Source organism: Microtus pennsylvanicus, chromosome 1 (genome assembly GCF_037038515.1).
Source record: "Microtus pennsylvanicus isolate mMicPen1 chromosome 1, mMicPen1.hap1, whole genome shotgun sequence".
In the NCBI taxonomy this organism is placed as follows: Eukaryota; Metazoa; Chordata; class Mammalia; order Rodentia; family Cricetidae; genus Microtus; species Microtus pennsylvanicus.
The window spans coordinates 127,909,289-127,929,400 of record NC_134579.1 but is presented as its reverse complement, the minus strand read 5'-3'; the positions used below and the strand labels follow the sequence as shown (position 1 = coordinate 127,929,400).

Here is a 20,112-nt window from a genome sequence, read left to right as displayed (position 1 = left end):
TTAAGCAATAAAGAAACTGCTAGGCCCATTGGATAGGCCCACCCTTAGGTGGGTGGAGTAAACAGAATAGAATGCCGGGAGGAAGAGGAAGTGAGGTCAGACTCCGCAGCTCTCCTCTGAGGAGCAGACGCAAGAGAGACGCCATGCTACCTGCTCCAGGGAAGACGCACACCATGCCCCAGCTCCGACCCAGGATGGACTTAGGCTAGAATCTTCCCGGTAAGCGCACCTAGGGGCGCTACACAGATGATTAGAAATGGGCCAGAGCAGTGTTTAAATGAATACAGTTTGTGTGTAATTATTTCGGGGCATAAGCTAGCCGGGCAGGGCAGGCGGCTGGGGTGTTTGGGGACGCAACCCTGCCGCTGCCGCCCCATATTACTACACTCTGTTGTCATGCTGGCCATCTGAGTGGATACTGTGCGCCGTGTGCCAGGCAAAGGGGATCCCTCTGTGAGCAGAGTGAGGCTGTCTCCAGAGATGCAGCCTGGCACGTGCTGGAACATGCTGGAACGTGCCGGAATGCTAGGTGCTGACTGAGCTCTGGGCTTAGAAGGGGGAGAGGTTGGGGCTGGGTAAACGGCTCTGCAGGTAAGAGCATTTGCTGCTCTTGTAGACGATTTGAATCCAGTTCCCAACACCCACATCAGGCAGCCCACAACTACCTGTAACTCCAGCTCCAGGGACCCCAACACCCTCTTCTGACCTCCACAAACACCTGCAGATATGTGTGCAAGTGGGTGCCCACACACACCAACAAAAATTAAAAACACTTTTTAAAAAAGGATTAAAGACAATATAAAGGGTTAATTCTGTCATTTTTCTACATGTAAGAATAAAAGTTTCTGTTAATGCAGCAATTTTCAGTTTTGAAAGTGCTTCTTGTACTTTCTGACTTAGTCCTCAGAATCCTCTAGGAAGGTGGATGACAGCTTTATCAACAAAAGAAAATAAGGCTTTGTGTCCTGGCCCAAGTGATAGCCATTGGGTAGCAAGGTTGTGAGCATGTGTCTGTCTGTCTCTCTCTCTCTCTTTCTCTCTGTCTGTCTCTCTGTCTGTCTCTCTCTCTGTCTCTCTCTCTGTCTCTCTCTCTCTCTGTCTCTCTGTCTCTCTCTCTCTCTCTCTCTCTCTCTCTCCCCCCCCCCCCCATGTAAGTGAGACTGGCTCAATGGAGGCAAGTGAAGCCTGGTCTTGGAGACTCACATCTAGGCTCTGTGAGACCTACAGTCTCATTGCCCAGTCTGGTCTGTCTCCAGTGTACCCAAGGCCCGAGGGGGAGGATCATACTTGTCTGGTGACAGAAGTAGAGGCTTTTCATTGTTTTAATGAAAATAAGCTCTTGTTTGTGTTGATAACTGACTTTTAAAATTTCAGAATACAAGTCTTAATCTTTCATATCCCCTCATATGTCCAAGATTGGTCATGTAAACTGTAGTCAGCTGGGGTGAGGGAGGTTCTTCATGTCCACAAGGACCAGTCTGGCAGTCGTCCTTTCAACACCTTTAAAAGATGTTTTTAGGTTGTGCCCTCAGGTATGAGCAGGAGCCGTCTTGCATCTATAACTGGCTGGGTATCAGTTATGGAGAGTGAGTGACAATCTCCATCCCTGCAGCTTTACAGGGCATCAGCCTTGTTTGAAACGATCCGGCATGAGGCACAGCTGAGCACAGACTACAAGCTCTCCCTCTTCGACCTGCAGACATCATCCTACCAGGCCTTGCAGCGGGTGCTGGTCAGCTTAGGTGAGAGCAACCTCTGTGTGTGTGTGCACGTGTGTGTGCGTGTGTGCACGTGTGTGTGCGTGTGGCAAAGCAGTGGATGCAAGTGCCAGTGAACTCCTGGTGACGTCAGTGAACACACACTTAGCTTGTCTCATGGGCTATCATGGACATAGATTGATGAGCCCAGTGTGATACAACTGGCTTGATGACAGGAGAGCAATTCAGATAGTGAGAAAGCAGAACAAGTGTCCCTCGACCAGAGACTCCTGCCCCAGTTGTCCCTTCTACCAACACATGCTTCAGTCCCCCTCTGGTCATGTGCTGAGATGACACTAGCCTCTTCTGTTTGCTCAGCCATGCATTTTTCTACGTATTGCTTGTACTCATAGGCTTGCCTATGCCCTGAACTGTATTACTCAGGGTTCTTCCCCACCTTACTCCCAGCCTGTGTATTGCAGGGTACCAGGACAGCCCACCGCCACCCTTCCCTGGGCTTTGGTGGCCACAGTGTCCCTTTCTTGCCTCTTCCATGGCCTGCCAGCCACTTCCCAGAAGATATTTTTATGAGTTACTTTTACTATAACAAAACACCTGACAGAGCAAATTGCAGAAAGTTTGTCTGGGATACAGCCCAGCATGGGGTGAAGGATGGCTGGAGAGTCGGAGGCCGCTGGGACATGGTCTAACAGGGGTGGGGAGGCATGGTCTGCAGAGTCGGAGGCCGCTGGGACATGGTCTAACAGGGGTGAAGGATGGTCTGCAGAGTCGGAGGCCGCTGGGACATGGTCTAACAGGGGTGAAGCATGGCCTGGAGAGTCGGAGGCCGCTGGGACATGGTCTAACAGGGGTGAAGGATGGTCTGCAGAGTCGGAGGCCGCTGGGACATGGTCTAACAGGGGTGAAGCATGGCCTGGAGAGTCGGAGGCCGCTGGGACATGGTCTAACAGGGGTGAAGCATGGCCTGGAGAGTCGGAGGCCGCTGGGACATGGTCTAACAGGGGTGAAGGATGGTCTGCAGAGTCGGAGGCCGCTGGGACATGGTCTAACGTGGGGTGAAGGATGGTCTGCAGAGTCGGAGGCCGCTGGGACATGGTCTAACGTGGGGTGAAGCATGGCCTGGAGAGTCGGAGGCCGCTGGGACATGGTCTAACGTGGGGAGGCATGGCCTGGAGAGTCGGAGGCCGCCGTCATCACAGCTTCGCTCCCTCTGTGGCCTTTGTATTCTGTCTGGGACCCCAGCTGGGCTTTGCTGCTCAGGAGTGGGTCTCCTTTTGCTAAAGGACCCTTCAAGAGACACCTCTGGGTGTCTCCTAGGTGATCCCCAAACCAGTCAGGGTGGCAGTGAAAATAGACATCATAGTATTCATCAAAATTAGCAAAGTGCTTTGGGCATTTGAGGCCTTTCTATCACCTGTCCTTCCCACACTTCTAATGCTTGAGTTTCCTCTTGAAAAATAGAATGCGCTCTTGCCTGGGACTGTTAAGTTTTCACCCATTATGATCACAGCGTTAAATCTTCCAGGACTTTGGGACTAATTTTCCAGTGTGCACAGAAATTGTCCTGCTGTTCCGGCTACTAAGTTAATAGAGTGGAAGAGGGTCTCTGCCTACACTCACGTAAACCACTCTTTCTCAGGCTGCCTGGCAGCAGGGGGAGCCCCTTGAAGAGCCACTGCAGCCATGGCTTGAGCTGTCTATCTCCGCAGCCCTTGCTCTGGCAACAGTTCCATGGTGCTGTTACCCTGAAGTCCATCCTCTGCAGCGTGTCCCTCACTGGGAGCCTGTGGCTTCACGTTGCCGTGCTTTTGCACTGATGTGACAAGTGCGTACACTGTCTTAGAGGAGTCGGGGCTAGACTGTAGACTGAAGGCTGAAGGAAAGCTTGGGAAAGAAGTGGCTTAAATCTAGAGGTCTCAGAGGCTTCGGCTCTTTGCCCATGGGATGATAGGCGCACAGAGTGAGACAGCAAGGCATGGGACACCCATGCAGGCAGTGATAAAGAACATCTCCCCAGAATCTCATACCCAGTTTCCTTTCCCAGTTCAGATGGGTAGTCAGCTGTACCCCGAGTGATCATACCGGTCCCTCTGTCTCCTAGGCCACCATGATGAAGCCCTGGCAGTAGCGGAAAGAGGTCGGACACGGGCATTTGCTGACCTGCTGGTAGAAAGACAGACGGGACAACAGGACTCCGATCCCTACTCGCCCATCACCATCGATCAGATCCTAGAGATGGTCAACGCACAGCGGGGCCTGGTGCTCTACTATTCCCTGGCCGCTGGCTACCTCTACAGCTGGCTGCTTGCTCCTGGAGCAGGTGAGGTGTCCGTCTGTGAAACACAGGAAGTGAGGAGGCCAGGGAAGGGGTGGAGCAGGAAGGTGAACAAAAGCCTTAGCTGCAGTGGCTGTTCCATGGTGCCATCCTACTAATCAAACAGCTCAGGGACTTGCAGCCCCTTGCCGTCAGTTGAGGAAACACCGACAAGGGAGACAAGAAGGGTGGATGCAGCAGCTGATTTGTAAGCAGCTGCTCCCCAGCTGCTGAGTAAAGACCATGCACCTGACGAGTGCTTTCTCCATGTGGAAGTTAGGTACCGAAGCAACGATGATGCTCCGTGGTTTATAACGAAAGTCGTAAACTTAAATTTCTGAATTTAACAGAATCAACTTGTTTTTTACTAGTTCTGTTGAAAATCTGTTTTAGAAGTAAAAAGCCTCTGTGGTTAAGTCAGCACTCAACATTTAGGATGTAACAGTTTCATTCATACAAAACTACTAATTGGCTGTGGGGCCACATTTTTTGCATAATAAAATGTTAGTGGCCTCACCATGTTGGAGACACCAGATCCGATTGGAGTTTACTAATTGGGAATCCTAAAGATGGGCTTCTTGCACATCTGAAAAAGTTCTGCTGCCAGGGAGAAGTAACAGGCTTCTCTCTCCATCTGTAGTAAAGGCAATGGTGTTGGGGCAATGATGGTGCCAGGGTAACAAGTCAGAGCTATGGCTTCTAGGCACTTGGGCCTGCTCTTTGTTGGCATGACCATCTCTCCCTCACAGCCACATCCTTCTGGGCTCTCCACAAACAGCATCCTTACTCTTATCCCTAGCCTTTATTTAAGATTGATTTCTTTATTATGCGTACGGTATTCTGCCTGCCTGTATCCCTGCAGACCAGAAGAGGGCACCAGATCTCATTACAGGTGGTTGTCAGTCAGCATGTGGTTGCTGGGAATTGAACTCAGGACCTCTGGAAGAGCAGTCAAAGCTCTTAACCTCTGAGCCACCTCTCCAGCCCCACCCCAACCTTGTAATGCTATGTTTTAAGTGGTGATTTTTCTGGTGACCTAATGAATGACATCTGCACCCCTGCCTCCAAGTGGGGCTCACACTTGTGTGCACGGAGTGTGATGGTTGGCAGATATTAAGAGCCTTCTCTGCAAAGACTGTTTGCCAGGTGGCATGACAGATCTGTGTGACAATGAGCCATGTGTAATGAGGTGCCTATTGTGTCCCCTTTTGTTCTCTGTGCTGTTATGAGACTGGAACTTTTGCCAGGGCTGTAATCCAATGGGAGGACCAGTATACCTCATTACCATATGAGGACACAGTTTATGCTGATTGCCAGGAAGTCATGGTGGACTGCCTCTGTTTCACAGACCCATCTTTTCCCTCCCTTAAACCATCAGTGGCCGTTGAGCAGTTGGTTTTATTTTTAAGTGGCTCTCTGCTCATTATGATTTGCTTTTGTGAAACAAAACATCTTTGGTGCCACTTCCTCTTGACTAGTGTGGATTTGTTCAGGATTTCAGTCTCTTCTGTGGCTTGATCTGGACACTTGCACACTGACCACGAAGCAGGAGTCCCCAGAGCGCTATTCTGAAAGTGCATAGGAAGGAATCCGACCTCAGGGCCTTTGCATGTGTCATGAGAAGCAGGCCTGTGTCTTCAGAGCATGGCTGTGAGTGAGCACTGCTCCAGTTTAGAAAACCCGAAACCTCGGGATCTCAGCATGCTTGGCAAAGAAGTCACACAGCACTCAAGTCCCCTCTCCTACCGTCCTTCGATCACTTACTACCCAACCATCCATGACATTGCCATGCTTACATTGTTGCAGGAATCCTCAAGTTTCACGAGCATTACCTGGGTGATAACTCAGTGGAAGGTTCCAGTGACTTCCAAGCCAGCAGCAGTGCAACTCTGCCTACAGCAACCAGTTCTGCCCTGGAGCAGCACATTGCCAGCGTCCGGGAGGCCCTGGGGGTAGAGTCTTACTACTCCAGGTAGGAGGGTGTGCCTCGTTCCTCTTTGTTCCAGTCCTGGTCGGTTTTTCTAGGATTTGGGGTCAGGAACCAGTAGAAGACACTTATGGGAATCACATGCTCTGTTGGTTTCACCGCAGCCCCTGCAGCAACAGTCCAGCACACATGCCCTGGAGGGGCTCTTTCATTAAAATCCTGAGGTGGGAAAGGACCTCTTCTGAGATGTGGGTTCCTTGAGCAGGCTGTGGCACTGATTGTAACCATGGCTGTGAAGGTAACATGTCAGCTAACTTAAACAGAGACTGTATCTGTCTATAAACAGGATACTGAGTTTGTGCTGTAGCTGACTGACAGAATCTGTGAGGTCTGAATGTGGGAGGCTGAAGTGGAGAGAGTTGTCCTCCCAGATATCAGAGCTGGGGACAGAGGTGGCTTTCTACAAATGGTGTGAGGGGAGTGTGCTTCTGATAGTGTTTCACTACGGTGCTGGATCATCTTCTGTATGGAAAATGGTTTCCTCCGAACACTTCCTTCAAAAAGAAGCTGCCAAAGTATATTTGTAGGTATCCAAGTCCTTGGGCAATGGTAGCCAAATGTTTCATTTCTCATGAAAACATCTACTCAGTTCAGTTTGGACACCAGCAACAGATGTGTTCCCCACAAGTCCAAACTGGTAATTGAGGGAGTTTAGGGGGCTGCCTTACAAAGCATGGGTAAGGGGTGCGCGACTGACCCTCAAACACCTGTATCACCAAGACATCCCACTTTAGCTCCCTCCTGCTTCCTATACAGATGGGCATGGAAATTCTATGGTCATGTGCCTCTTCTATCCCAAGAGAGTGATGGTAGACACGGTGTCAAGGTGCGAGCGTCTCCCAAGATCATGTGCAGCAGCCATGGCTGGAGTTTTAGGAGCGGGACCACTGGCCTTCTTTCCATGAAGGAGCCCCAGCAGGCCTCATCTTCTGACAGTCTAGTGGGTCATCACAGTACTGATCATGTTATACTCAGAGGACAGGACTCCACAGCACCAGCTGTCCAGAGTGCCAGTGGCTAGGACTCGTCCATAGCAGGCAGAGTGGGGTCTGCGCAGAACCTCTGCTTTTGTCCTAAATAGCCTGGAACCATGGAGCCCAGGGTGTCTCTGTGCTCCCGTGGACACTTTGCCTGGCTCCAAGTGTGGGTGCTTCTTGGGGTGCTATATACTTATAAAAGGGCTCTTACATGAGGAACAGAATAACCACTGGACGGTGTAGCATCAAGGTTATAAGGGGATGGAATGGCCGCCTGGTTCAGATTCCTGTCCAGCTGAAATCAATGACATAAGTGGAATGGGACTTGCTCACGCTGGTGTCAGAACCAGGGTCAAGGCAATCTAGCCCTCACCCAGATAGACTTCCAGGGCAGGCCTATTCTATTCTTCATTATCAAATTTAATATCATATTTTGATAAAAGAGCCAAATCATATAAAATGTCATTTTCTAGCTTCTGTTTTTATGCAGGATGAACAGGCATCGCCCGTATGCACACTGTGGTTGCTGTGCATCCCAGGTTGCTGTGGTGGTCACAGAGGGTGATACCGTAGTGAACCACAAGGATATGGAAGTATGGATGCCCTGTGAGATTTAGATCATAAGTGCCTGGAAGCCCAGTCAGGCCAAAGCGAGGCAAATCTGCATCTGCAGACAGCAAGCATGTGTGTGTCAGGGTCACCGGGCCCGCTCCCTGGCCCAGGAGTTTTATTCTTGAAGTGAGAAGGAAAGGGAAGAGCTGGCCCACAGAGGAAATACGGGGCGGGGAGGGAGGGAGTGGGCATGGCAAACCAGGCACTGCCTGCCTCTGACAGTGTCTAAGGACTCAGAGACTGGAGTTCATCCCAAGGTTCTTCCCACAGTGGACGTGAGGCCAGTGTGCTCTTATCTTCATTCCCCACCTCAGGACTGGGCGGCTGCTCTGCTCTGTACAAGTCTTCTGCTGTATGCCAGCTTCTGGGGTAGTGATGACCAGGGCAGGCAGCCTGCTGACCAGCATACACTGTGGTCAGATGCTGGGGTAGTGATGACCAGGGCAGGCAGCCTGCTGACCAGCATACACTGTGGTCAGATGCTGGGGTAGTCATAACCAGGGCAGGCAGCCTACACTGACCAGCATACACTGTGGTCAGATGCTGGGGTAGTCATGACCAGGGCAGGCAGCCTGCTGACCAGCATATACTGTGGTCAGTAACAGGTGATAAACACTAAAATCCCAGAGTGTACAAATGAAAATACAGGTGCAGCCAGAATGTGTGAGCAGGGAGTGGCATGCACTGGGAGCTCCAGAGGACCCTAGTGAGAACTACACTTCTGAAGTCATTTATCCTGAACAGGTAATGACTTTGGAGACCCCTCAGGCCACCCTCCTCTTCCTCAGGTCCTGGAATTCTTGTCAGTCTTTGTGATGCATAGGAACTGTCCAGACCGGCAGTGCTCTGTCTTGGACAGCCTCTGGAGCTGAGGAAGTTCTGTCCAGAGGGAAAACCTTTCTTGTGCAAATTCGGAATGTCAGTCTAGGTTTCTAACTAAGGCCACAGTCTGGAACTTAAAGTAAATGTGCAGAGGTACCTAGCTGAGCAACTGCTGTTTGAACCCTCTACACAAGCATGGGAAGGAACCATTCAGTGTGCCCTTTTCTCTACAGTGACTGGGTGGCCACACCCAGGTCATCTCAAGTCAAACCAGACATCAGTGAAGCTTTTTAGCCCATGTGAAGAATCCATGTCACTTCATCTCGGTCTTCGGGCCTGGATAAACCACACCCACAAAGGAAGAGACCCACCTTTGACCTTCACAAGTGTCTCCCCACTGAGCCCCACCTTGCCTGAGGGGCGTTGTGTAAGGCTAAAGGCTGAACCTTGCTGCTTTCTCTACATTTTCAACTAAAGAATGTCTTTGGAGTTTAAACTCAGCCTCCATTAGAGGCAGGGACTAGGGAGGAGTTGGCAGTTCCTTTGTTCTGTGTCAGTGAGCCCCGGAACCCTTAGCATCTCCCACAGGCCGGGGCTCCTCGCTTAGTGGTCACTCTGCCGGGCTGCCCTCAGTAGCTTAGATTCCACCTCAGGCTTCCACAGGCCTGGAGTGATCCTGGTAACAGTGTGTGTGGTACGGCAGAGTCCTGCAGGGAGTCCTGGGAGGATTTTCCCTGCAGTTTCATGAAGACAGTAAGAAGGTTTAAAACATGCAGTTTTTCCCCTGCAAAATCTGTCCTAATTTATAAAGCTGTACAGCTGGAGGGTAGAATGCTAGACAGGAAGTTGAGTACAGAATTATATAATTATATAATATAATGAATGAAGTGTATAACGAATGTGTATATGCAATACACACATAAGATGGTGGGATTAGGGATGCTGGCTGTGTTCATTACTCTTTTTATCATTTTAGGGTTGCTGTGCATGTTTATGTGTCTTTTACAGTGGCCATATGTTATTTTTTTTTAAGTTAGAAATAAATAACCACAGAAAACCTCCACCATCCAAAAGAAAACATAGAGACCTTCCTGTAATCTGACTGTGCAAAGAATTAGACACGGTTTGGGAGCCGTCACCATAGGTGCTCCTAGAAGATGGTGTGCTTTAAGTTTCCATTCTTGCCCCTATCTGACAATTCCCTGCCCCCACCTCTACCACTTCCCCTCAGCTCCTCCATTTCTCACCCGAACTATGAACACCTCTGTCTGGGCGTGCTGCACTGACTTCCTGTGCCATGTTGACCTATCTCTTCATACTGACAGCGTACAACAGAACATGCGAGTGTATCTGGGAACCAGTGAGTCTGTCGGTGACTCTGACAGTTACATCGCCCCAGATCCACCCCAGCATGGGTACAGCTCCTGAAAGCTGCCTCCCTGGGTCTCGCTCTAGCCAACCTCCCACTTCCTGTATACACTAGTATCTCAGACCGTATGCTTTGGGGGCCAGTAGGGGTGGTGGAGGAATCTCAGGTGGGGCTCAGATGACACCCCCTTCCCTCAGGAGGGAGGGTTCTTGTGAAGGCTGCAGACAGTCACAGCTGCTCTGATGAACATGGTGGGGGCCATGCCCTGTCTAGCATGGCAGAGACAGAACAGGCTTCTTCTCTGGATCCAGAGTTCGAGCCTGCAGTGTCCCCAGTCTCTCTCAGGCTTTATCTCGGTTCTTCTACTGTCACAAAGCAGGTGGCTGAAGACAAAAATAATCACCACCTCTTATTATTCTCTTCCTGCTTTCTATCCCATAAATAAATGTGTGTTCTCTCTATAAAACTCAATTTTGCACAGGCTGCCATGGAATTGTAAAAATAAACATCTGGGTAGATCTGTAAGTAGTTACAAGACTGAACTGGTTCCTAGCTCTTCCAGCAGGGCAAGTCCAAGGCCAGATGATTTAATTGTAGACCACCGCCACCTCATACAGAGGAACAAAGAGCAACCCTCCTCAAAGGCACCCATGCAACTGCAAGGGAAGAGTCAGTTCAAATACATTTTATGGTAGACTTATCCTGACACCAGAGCTGCACGATGCCATGAGGAAACCAGTGTCCTTACTGTGGCTATACATGTAGGTGGCGTTTTTCTGTCCTGACCGCCTGCTCCCAAATAACCACTCAGAGGCTGGATATGAATTATAAATGCTCAGCCAATAGCTCAGGCTTATTACTAGCTAGCTCTTAAAACTTAATCCAGAATATTAATCTATGTGCTGCCCCCAGGCTCGTGGTTTTCAGTGTCTCCCTTGTTCTCCATCTAGCTAGCAACTCTTCTGACTCCACCCTTCCTCCTCCCGTCATTCACAGTTTGGCTTTCCTGCCTAACTTTGTCCTGTTTAGCTATTTTCCAGCAGTTTGTTTATTAAACCAACCACAGTGACATCTTTTCACACTGTATACAGAAGGATTATTCCACAGCACACAAATGCCTCAGAAAACACCAGAACCGATCAACATCTATGGAAAGGATGCCTTGTTCTAACCAAATGGGGCTGGTCTATAGAAGGCTGAAAGGGTTCAGAACCTGAACATTTATATAGTGCACATGAACAGGAGGGCAGAGACATACTCTCAGCCCAGCTAAAGTAGAAAAGACACTTTATGACACCCTTCAGTGATAAAAGTATGAAAGAAGAACACAGAGGGCCTTCAACATTGGCACATCCATGTGTGATGTCCTTAGCGGGCATCACCCTCAGTGCCCTTGCTAGAGTCAGCAGGAAGAATACACCGTCTCCTGCCACTGTCACCCAAAACAGGCAATCTCATCAGGACAGTCAGGCCTGGGAGGAAATGAAAGGAGGAAGTGAAACATGAAAGCTTGGGCCCCTAAAGTCTCAGGTAACGTGGACCTTACACAGATTCAAGCAGGTTTCAGGGTTCTGAGCTCAGCCCAGAGAGCTGCGTCTGTGTCATGTTAGAGCAACTGGACTGAACGGAACCTAGAAAAGGTCTGCATATTGAGCTCAGCAAATATTGTCAAAAGGAATTAAAGTAAATGGAAAAACATGGAACTCACAGAAGAATGCAGTTGAGCCCTTCTTAGAACCTTATACAGGCTCAGTCCAGATAGTTAGAGACTCAAAGTCATAAAAATTAGAAGAAAATGAAGGAAGGAAGGGTACATCTAGAGAGGACGCGTAGGACTTGAAAATCCAAGTGTAACACATGGAATGGCTGCAGGGGAAGAGCAGCAGATTCAGAATAAACCGAAAAGCTACAGCCCCCTGTAAAGTGGGCAGAAGTGGGAATCGCATTTCTCCCGAGAGATACAAACAGCCAGCGAACACATTAAAAGGTGCCTTGCATTGCTAGAGTGACGTAAATCAAATGTCTGTGGGAGGCCGTCTTCACACTGGGAACAGAAAGTACCAAATGACGAGGACTGGGATGGGGAGCTAGAGACCATAAGTGCTGTTTATCGGAGAGTGAGGCAGTGTAGCCCCTAAGGTGAACAGTACAGGGGTTCCCCAGAAGACTAAAACATATCACTAACATATGGAAACAACAACCTCCCCCCCCCCCCGCTAGGTATTAAATCCTAAGAATTGAAAACACAAACTGAAAGAAATAGGTGCACACTGTGTCCACTGTGGCACTGTTCACAATACCCAAAAGGTGGAAGGCACCAAAGTGTCCTTCTAGGGGAGAATATGTAAGAAAATAGGGTATATACATTCAGTGGAATATTATCCACCCTTAAAAATTAAATCAGCCAGGCGATGGTGGTGTACACCGTTAGTCCCAGCACTTACTTAGGCAGAGGCAGGCAAACCTCTGTGAGTTCGAGACCAGCCTGGTCTACAAGGGCTAGTTCCAAGACAGCTTAGGACTGTTACACAGAGAAATCCTGTTTTGAAAAAAAACCCAAATAATAATAATAAAAATAATAGTAATAATGATAATAATGAGAGGGGGAAGAAAAGAAAGAAATCCTATCATGTACCACATTCTGCCAATGAAATAGTCAGGCACAGGGACAAATGCCATCTGACCTATGTAGGTGACACAGCTAAAGCAGCCAGACCATTAAGCTGAAACTTGAACCCCAAGTGGAATAGGGCATCAGGCTAGATGGGGGCAAGGCAGAAGAGAAGATGGCGCATTTGCAGCTTAATTTACGCCAGAGTCACCCCACAGTGCTGCTGCAGTGCTAGCTAGGGTCGTGAGCCTGTGTAGTGTATCTGCACGCTCCAGTGTAGGTCACACCATTGTCATCCCTGCCAGCCTGGCCACCTCCTGACTCCCTGTCATGTCCCTCTCCTGCCAGGGTAGTCTTTCAGGGCTGTATTTGTCACAGTTTCCGTGTTCTCCTACACAGCTAATTGGGCTCTGGGTTCCCATCTGCCTCCCCACCACTGTATAGTGGGGTCCAGCCCACCACTTGGGCAGCTTTTCTGCCCTGGCATGGCATCCTTCTCCACCCTGGCATGGCATCCTTCTCCACCCTGGCATGGCATCCTTCTCCACCCTGGCATGGCATCCTTCTCCACCCTGGCATGGCATCCTTCTCCACCCTGATATGCTGGGCATACAATCTCCACCTTCTCCAGCGAGGCTTTCTGAAGCTCTGCTCGGGTGTCCTCCCCTCAGGACCGACAGAGTGAGGCAGATGCTGTCCTGTCTACTCAGCCTTGCTTCTACCCTGTGATGGTCCAGCAGCCTCCAGAATCAACATTCCCATGGCTTTCACCAGAGAGCAGGTCTGGAGTCCACAGCAGCACTCAGACCCCCGTGGTGCCCAACAGTAATACAAGCAAACTGACTGCTGTATAGATGGCATGTGTGCGTCTCCCCAGAGGCTGATGATGCTCAGGAGCTTGGGCTCTTTCCTTCTCTTCACTGAGTAGAGCCTGACCCACAGAGAGGTCAGCAGGAAACACTGTGTGCCCGCCTGTCCATGCTGGCATAGTTTCATGTTTTTATTTTCTGTCTTGTGGTGGCCCTTGGAAACTGCATCTATATGCCTGGTGTAGTTCTGCCTGGGCAGCCCTGGCGCCCACCTCTGTCCTCCTTAATGGCACTTTGCTGCTGGACAGAAGATTCCTAACGTGGGTTTTAAACTAAAAGAGAAGCTTGCTAAGAACTTCTACCACAGATCAGAAGAGAGAGGCGAGGTGGGAACCGCAGGCCGAGTTTCCCTGGACAGAGACACCAGACTTCCAGACACCTCACTATCACTCTGAAATGTAGCAGGCGTGCTTGCATACAAGTTGCTCCCTGAGCACCTGGAACAGAGCTGGGGCAAACTGGGGACTGACGAGAACACAGCTGGCTAGGTATGATAGTAGCTGGGTGGAAGCTACTATCCTAGCTCCCATAGGCTATGACTAAATTGCAAGTGTAGACTGCCCTGCTAAGGGGAATGTATTCTTCCACTGTAAAGAAATAGTAGGCCTCGGGAGGCAACTGTTGCTCAGGTTCCCCATTTTGTGGTTTGCTTTTTCTTCTTCCTTTTCTTCTTCATTTCTTTCTCTTTTCATATTTTCTCCCTTTTTAATTAAGAATTTTTTAATACAATTTTTTCTCAGTTTACATAGCTAACCCTGTTCCCACTCCCTCCCCTCCTCCAACCCCACCCCACCCTATCCCCTCTTGAAAAAGGGTAAGGCTTTCCATGGTGAGTCAGCAACCTCCAACACTTCATTTTGAGGCAATACCAAGGCCCTCCCCCTTATATCTAGGCTGAGCAATATATCCCTCCAAAGAGAGGCCAGTTCAAGCACTAGGGATAAATCCTGGTCCCACTGCCAGTGGCCCTGCAGACTACCCAAGCCTCACATCTGTCCCCCACATTCAGTGATCTTAGTTTGGTCCTATGCATGTTCCCCTGCTTTCAGTCCAGAGTCAGGGAGCTCTCACTAATTCAGGCCAGCTGCTTCTGTGGGTATCCCCATCATGGTCTTGACCCCTCTGCTCATATTCTTGCTCCTCCCTCTCTTGGCCTAGCATCAGGGAGCTCAGCCCCGTGCTTCACTGCAGATCTCTGTATCTGCTTCCATCATTTGCTGGATGAAGGTTCGATGACGACACTTAGTGCAGTTATCACATTACAGGGGAAGGCCAGTTTACGCGTTCCCGCAGTGTAAGTTCTTTTGTCATCCAGTGCATTTTATCTCGAGCACCAACTGAGCTATGCTGGTTGACACATGCCACCTGACTCAACACTGCTAGAATGAAGACGGGCATCAACAGAGCTGATGATAACAAGGATGGGAGGTGATGTGGGTTCATTGTTAAATCCTTGGGCTATAGGAGGACAGATACTGATTAGAAGGCATGTCCTAGGTGTGATCACAAGAGCAAAGGCTACAGAGCAGATCTATAAACAATATCCCAAGTGCTGGAAATGCTGTTGGTGAGGAACCCAAAGCAGAACAACAGACATCTTCCAAAAGAGATGAAAATGAAGTATCCCCAAGTCACCTGCATCCTTTCGCAATGCAGATACCATGACCCTGTGTAGAAAGTACAGCCAAGGAGTGAGGATTCTGCAGTTAGCCCAGGTCCTTACTTTAAGGCTGGACAGGCAGGAGATGGGCTCAGCCAGAGGGACTAATGGTGTATACTGTTTCCAAGAGCCTAGTAGTTGTATGTCAAGGGTTGCTTATTATAGTATTTAAAATTTACTAAATAAAGCAAGGAATGAGGGAAATTGCCATGATTAGTGTCATCACCCATATTCAGATTAAAGGTGAGACTTGCTGATGAGCTGACAGGCCAAGTCACATGACTGCTAGCTAGTGCCTATTCAGCAGCTACTGTGTCCTTGCTAGGTCATAAGCCCCATCGAAGTTATTATGGGTCTTTAGGGGTTTCAGCCTATCTCTACAGAGATCTGTCACTGGTGTTTTGTTACTGTCCTTGTGGATTGACTATGCACTGCCCCCCAACAGGCTCGTGTGATGAATGCCTGGCCCCAAGCTAGTGGTACTGTTTCATGAAACTTTGGAAGATGTGTTGTAGTAGGAGCGGCGGGGCTGTGTCCCCGGCACCCGGCCGCCCTCACGGCTAGCTTTACTCAAAATAATTACACGGAAACTGTATTCTTTTAAACACCGCTTGGCCCATTTCTATCTAGCCTCTTCTAGGCTAGCTCTCGCACCTGGACTAGCCCATTTCTAATAATCTGCTGTATCCCACGAGCTGGCTTACCAGGAATGATCTTAACCTGCATCTGCCTGGAGTGGGAGAACCATGGCGACTCTCTGACTCAGCTTCTTTCTCCCAGCCTTCTGTTCTATTTACTCCACCCACCTAAGGGTAGGCCTATCAAATGGGCCTAGCAGTTTCTTTATTGCTTAACCAATGAAATCAACAGATTGATATATGACACTCCCACATCAAAGGTGGGAGTCACTTTTGGAAACCTTGAAGGTTGTAGGTGGTCACTAGGTCCACCTTACCCTTCACTTCTTCTTCTCAAGAGTCGAAGAAGCTTTCTCTGACTGTGTGTCCCAGGTGTATGGGAAAGCAGTCACAGAGTGAACCTTTGGAAGCTATGAGCCAGGATCAGTTTCCTCTTAAGATTTTCTCACAGATATTTTGGGCACAACTGCCCAAGGGTAACCATAGCACCCCAATCAATCTGCACTGGCAAAGGTTACTTTATGAGAAGAGTGTTTCGTTGTCGGAACACCATTGGGAAGACATAGGTCTGTACCTGTTGGCATTTATATTGTAGAGTGAAACAGAATCTGCATTTGTACTCTGATCATGCTGCTTTGGAAATGTTCTGTGAGCATGTGACTTGTGCCAGGGCTGAGGCTAGAGAGCCCCAGTTCCTGTCTTGCAACAGCTCAGCACTCAGTGTGTGGCATGAGATGGACACAGGAGTTGCCATCACGTGGGGTTGTTGTGTAAGGCTGAACAAGGCCATGTTCTCTTTGTCCAATCAGGGTGAACATAACAGAAGAACTTCAGCAGAACTGTGAACTAGGCTCCAAAGGCCAAGGGGAGAAGGGGCAGTGTAGGCAGGTCTTCCCTGGTGCCTGCAGGGAGGAAGAGGCTGTTGTGGGGATCACAGCCTCAGTCTACCTTATGAGACCCCTTTCTTATAAGCGCCAAGGCCAGGTGTGGTGGAACGTGCTTATAATCCAAACACTTGGAGACTAAAGCAGAAACATCAGGAATTCAAAGCCAGTCTTGGCTATGTGAAGCCCTGTCTCAGACAACATAAACAAAAATAAAACAGGAGCTCCCAGGAATGTGGGGTTGTAGTAATATGGGTGGCGGGGCTGTGTTCCCAGCACCCTGGCCACCTGCTCGGCTAGCTTATGCCCCGAAATAATTACACGGACACTGTATTCTTTTAATCACTGCTTGGCCCTTTAGCTCTAGCCCTTACTGGCTAATTCTGATATCCCGATCAACCCATCTCTAATAATCTGTGAGCACCGGTCTTACCGGGAAGATTCTAGCCTAAGTCCATCCTGGGTCGGAGCTGGGGCATGGCGTCTCTCTGAGGTCTGCTCCGGAGAGGAGAGCTGTGGAGTCTGAGCTCACTTCCTCTTCCTCCCAGCGTTCTGTTCTGTTTACTCCACCTACCTATGTTCTAACCAATAAAATGGGCCAAGGCAGTTCCTTTATTAGCCAATGACCTTCCTCCATCATGGGGTGGGGGTATTGCTTGCACAGTGTCTGTGGGAACGGGCTTGTGGCCACATCTAGGAGCTGACCTACCCAGGATCAGCCCTATCAGAAGATCTTGTCAAAGGAGATACCATATACTAGGAACCAGAGCCCCAAAGAAATCCAGTTGCAGGAATGGGTGGAACATACCGGAAACTTCTCTTAGGTTCCTGGTTCTCAAATCCGAGTTTTCAGAAAACCTGAGAAGAAAGTGAATGCTTGAGAGGCTTTGTGAGCCCTGACTGCAGCAGCCACGCAGGCAGGGGGTAAGGTGTTCCAGGGAGCTTGAGTTTGCTGCTTGATTTCTCCTGCTGCTAGTGTGGGATCCCCTACATCCCATCATACATGGCATGGTCTTTTCTAGAAGTCTTTTGCATGTGATGAAGGCAGGAATGCTCACACATGTGGGTTAAGCTTGCTGAAGCAGAGGATGCCCACAGGGGTCTAACCCATCCCTGCACCTCCCCTCCATCCCAGAAGTTACATAGCACATGGACCTAGAAGTCAAAAACACAAGTGGCAGGAAGGCCCTGAAGAGATACTGAGAAAATAGACAAATGAGGGGGAAAGAACCACCCGCTGGAGGCTGGGACTGAGACCCACAGCTGCTCCTGAATGCACAGGTTAGGTTAGCATGGCGTTAGTGCATAGAACATGACATAGAGTGGCGGCACATCCTTCACAGCTACTTCATGTGTTTCTCCGGCCTCGTCCTACATGCTTGTGCCCTTGTGAACACCATGAAAGCACACAGCAATCTCCTGGACACTCGCCAAGGTGGGCAGAGCCAGAGCAGACAAGCAGTGATGGGACTTGAGTGAACAGCCACTCTGAGTGCCACGTGGGCATGGGAAGCCCTCTGATGCCCACCACACGTTAGGACGGTGAGATGCCCTTTCTGCTTCTGACAGATGAGGACAGACACAGTGACAGTTCGCAGTGATAAACAGTGCCAGGCAGAACTGATTGAGGGACTGTCACCTCGTGAAAATCTGCTTTTCTTTTTCTTAATTTTTGTGTATTCCTGCTAACTCAGGGGCACTGTGAGGTCGGACTTCCTTTCCCGGCAGCCCTCCCTCTTCTGCTGTCCCGCACCTGCACTGCCAGGCCCGGCATCAGCTCTGACTTATGCTGACCTCTGCACCCTCACCTCTTGCCTAACAAGTAGACCAAGCAACAGTGGTGCCTCTACACAAACCAGATGCAGGCTGACGTAGCCTGTCCCTGGTGCCTGGCAGATGGCAGCACTGCATGCTGAAATAAACTGGTCTAGGCTGAGGAGGCTGAACCTGCTGCCCTTGCTGCTGATTCTCTTCTCAAGGTTGAAGACCACCTTCCTCCACGGGGCTGAGGTGGAGAAACCAGGTGGCCCTGATCCACTAGAAGCCATCTTTCTTAAAAGTTAATGCTGAGACCAGAAAGGTTCTGAGCCTTGCTTAAATGGGCCTGGCTAGAGATAAGAAAAATCACCATTTCCAAAGGGGCTACAGGTGGAGCAAGCTGAAAAGGAGCAAGGTGTGATGTGTTTGCTCAGAGTGCTGAGGTCAAACCAGCATGGCTACTGCGCATTGTTTTTCATAGTTTTGTTTTTTCTTCCTGCCTGCTTCCTCTTGCTTTGGTTCGGTGTTGAGTTTTAAGTCCTAAAGATAAAATGTTTTACACTGAATGGGGACTTTAGACTACAGTGGTATTGGATGAGAGTGGCCACCTTTAAAAGACATAGAATTCTCGTTTGAAGAGTGTCACACAGAGGGAAAGCTGCGTGGGCCAGTCCTCTCGCTTGGCCTGCGTGGGCCAGTCCTCTCGCTTGGCCTGAGGTAGTGACGCTCAACACTGATCTCACTATGCAGTGAGTGGCCACAGTAACCCGCTATTCAGAAGTTGCTGGCTGGGTGATGCCTGCTCCTGTTGGGCTTCTTCTTCCTCATTGAGACCTACCTTTTCTTCTTTCCGACTAAAGAAGAGATAAATGGCCCCTATGAAGCCTTCTTTTCTCTAGACTCAGGTTCCGAACCTGCTTAGTGTGGCTGCACCCCAAGGTGGTGCGCTCTTGCCCCCAGAGCATCCAGCTGAGGCTCAGCATAATCTAGTAAGTTGCCTAGAGCCCCCCAGCTACCTGAACCATGGACCTGGAAATCAAATGTGGCTTTGAGAAAGGCCCTCAAAGTCAGGTGCTGGCAGGTTGTCTAGGGGGAGGGAGCCACCTGCTCACATGCTGTTGAAGTTAAAAGAAAACCAAGTATAAAGCCTCCATCACCATCCTCCCAAATGCTGTGTCTTCTGGAAACTGGCGACTTTTGTTTTTCTTTTCTGAAACTTCTGTTTGGCCTAATAGATACATATTCTTCCGTCTCACTAACCTTAGGAGTACCGTGGAAGAAAGAAAAAATTGTGCAAGATGGGAAAATAGAGAAATATCCTGTTACTAAGCAGTCAGACACATCAGTCAGTTAAAGTATCTCAGGACAGTGACTCTGAGAAACGAAAGTTCTTTAGTTTGAAGAATTACTTTCAAAATGCAAATGTATTCCCCTAGATACTTCTTGAAACAAAAATATTTCCTGTGAAGCCCCAGAACCCTTTCAGCACCAGCTGCTTCCTTTCAGACATGGACGGGACCTGAGGGTCTGACACAGCTCCCTGGGCTGCCCTGCACAATTATCTTGACGATTTTGCTCAACCTTGCAACGGGCTTGGCTATGTGGATGTTTGAAAGACTGTAGCCATTTTCCAGCAGCGCAGACTTTAAGTCATTGCCCTTGTGGGCGGTAGGAGAGAGGGAGAACAAAATGTGTGGGGCACTGAGCAAGACAGGGTCCCTGACACTGAGGTCAGGGGTAGACCCCCAGCCCAAATCTTAGGGGCCCTCAATCTTTTGATGGGGCACTGGCTGTGGGTGTGGGCCTGTAGGATGATCTGTCATGCTCTTTGGATCCCTGATAGTTTTCCTGTGTTTGAGAGCTCTCAAGTGTGGCCTGGGGCTGGCAGCAGTA

The 20,112-nt window shown here is 49.5% G+C and overlaps 1 protein-coding gene across 3 annotated transcripts in view; it reads left to right on the top strand.

Annotated features, from left to right (window-relative positions):
• Window positions 1-20,112, top strand: part of Ttc28 (tetratricopeptide repeat domain 28) — a 533,351-nt gene that overhangs the window by 468,111 nt on the left and 45,128 nt on the right. For all 3 annotated transcript variants that reach the window (XM_075983715.1, XM_075983733.1, XM_075983723.1), the window contains 3 exons: window positions 1,613-1,742; window positions 3,820-4,038; window positions 5,839-6,004. In XM_075983715.1, coding sequence (XP_075839830.1) covers window positions 1,613-1,742; window positions 3,820-4,038; window positions 5,839-6,004 — 515 coding nt within the window. The remainder of the gene's footprint in view (window positions 1-1,612; window positions 1,743-3,819; window positions 4,039-5,838; window positions 6,005-20,112) is intronic.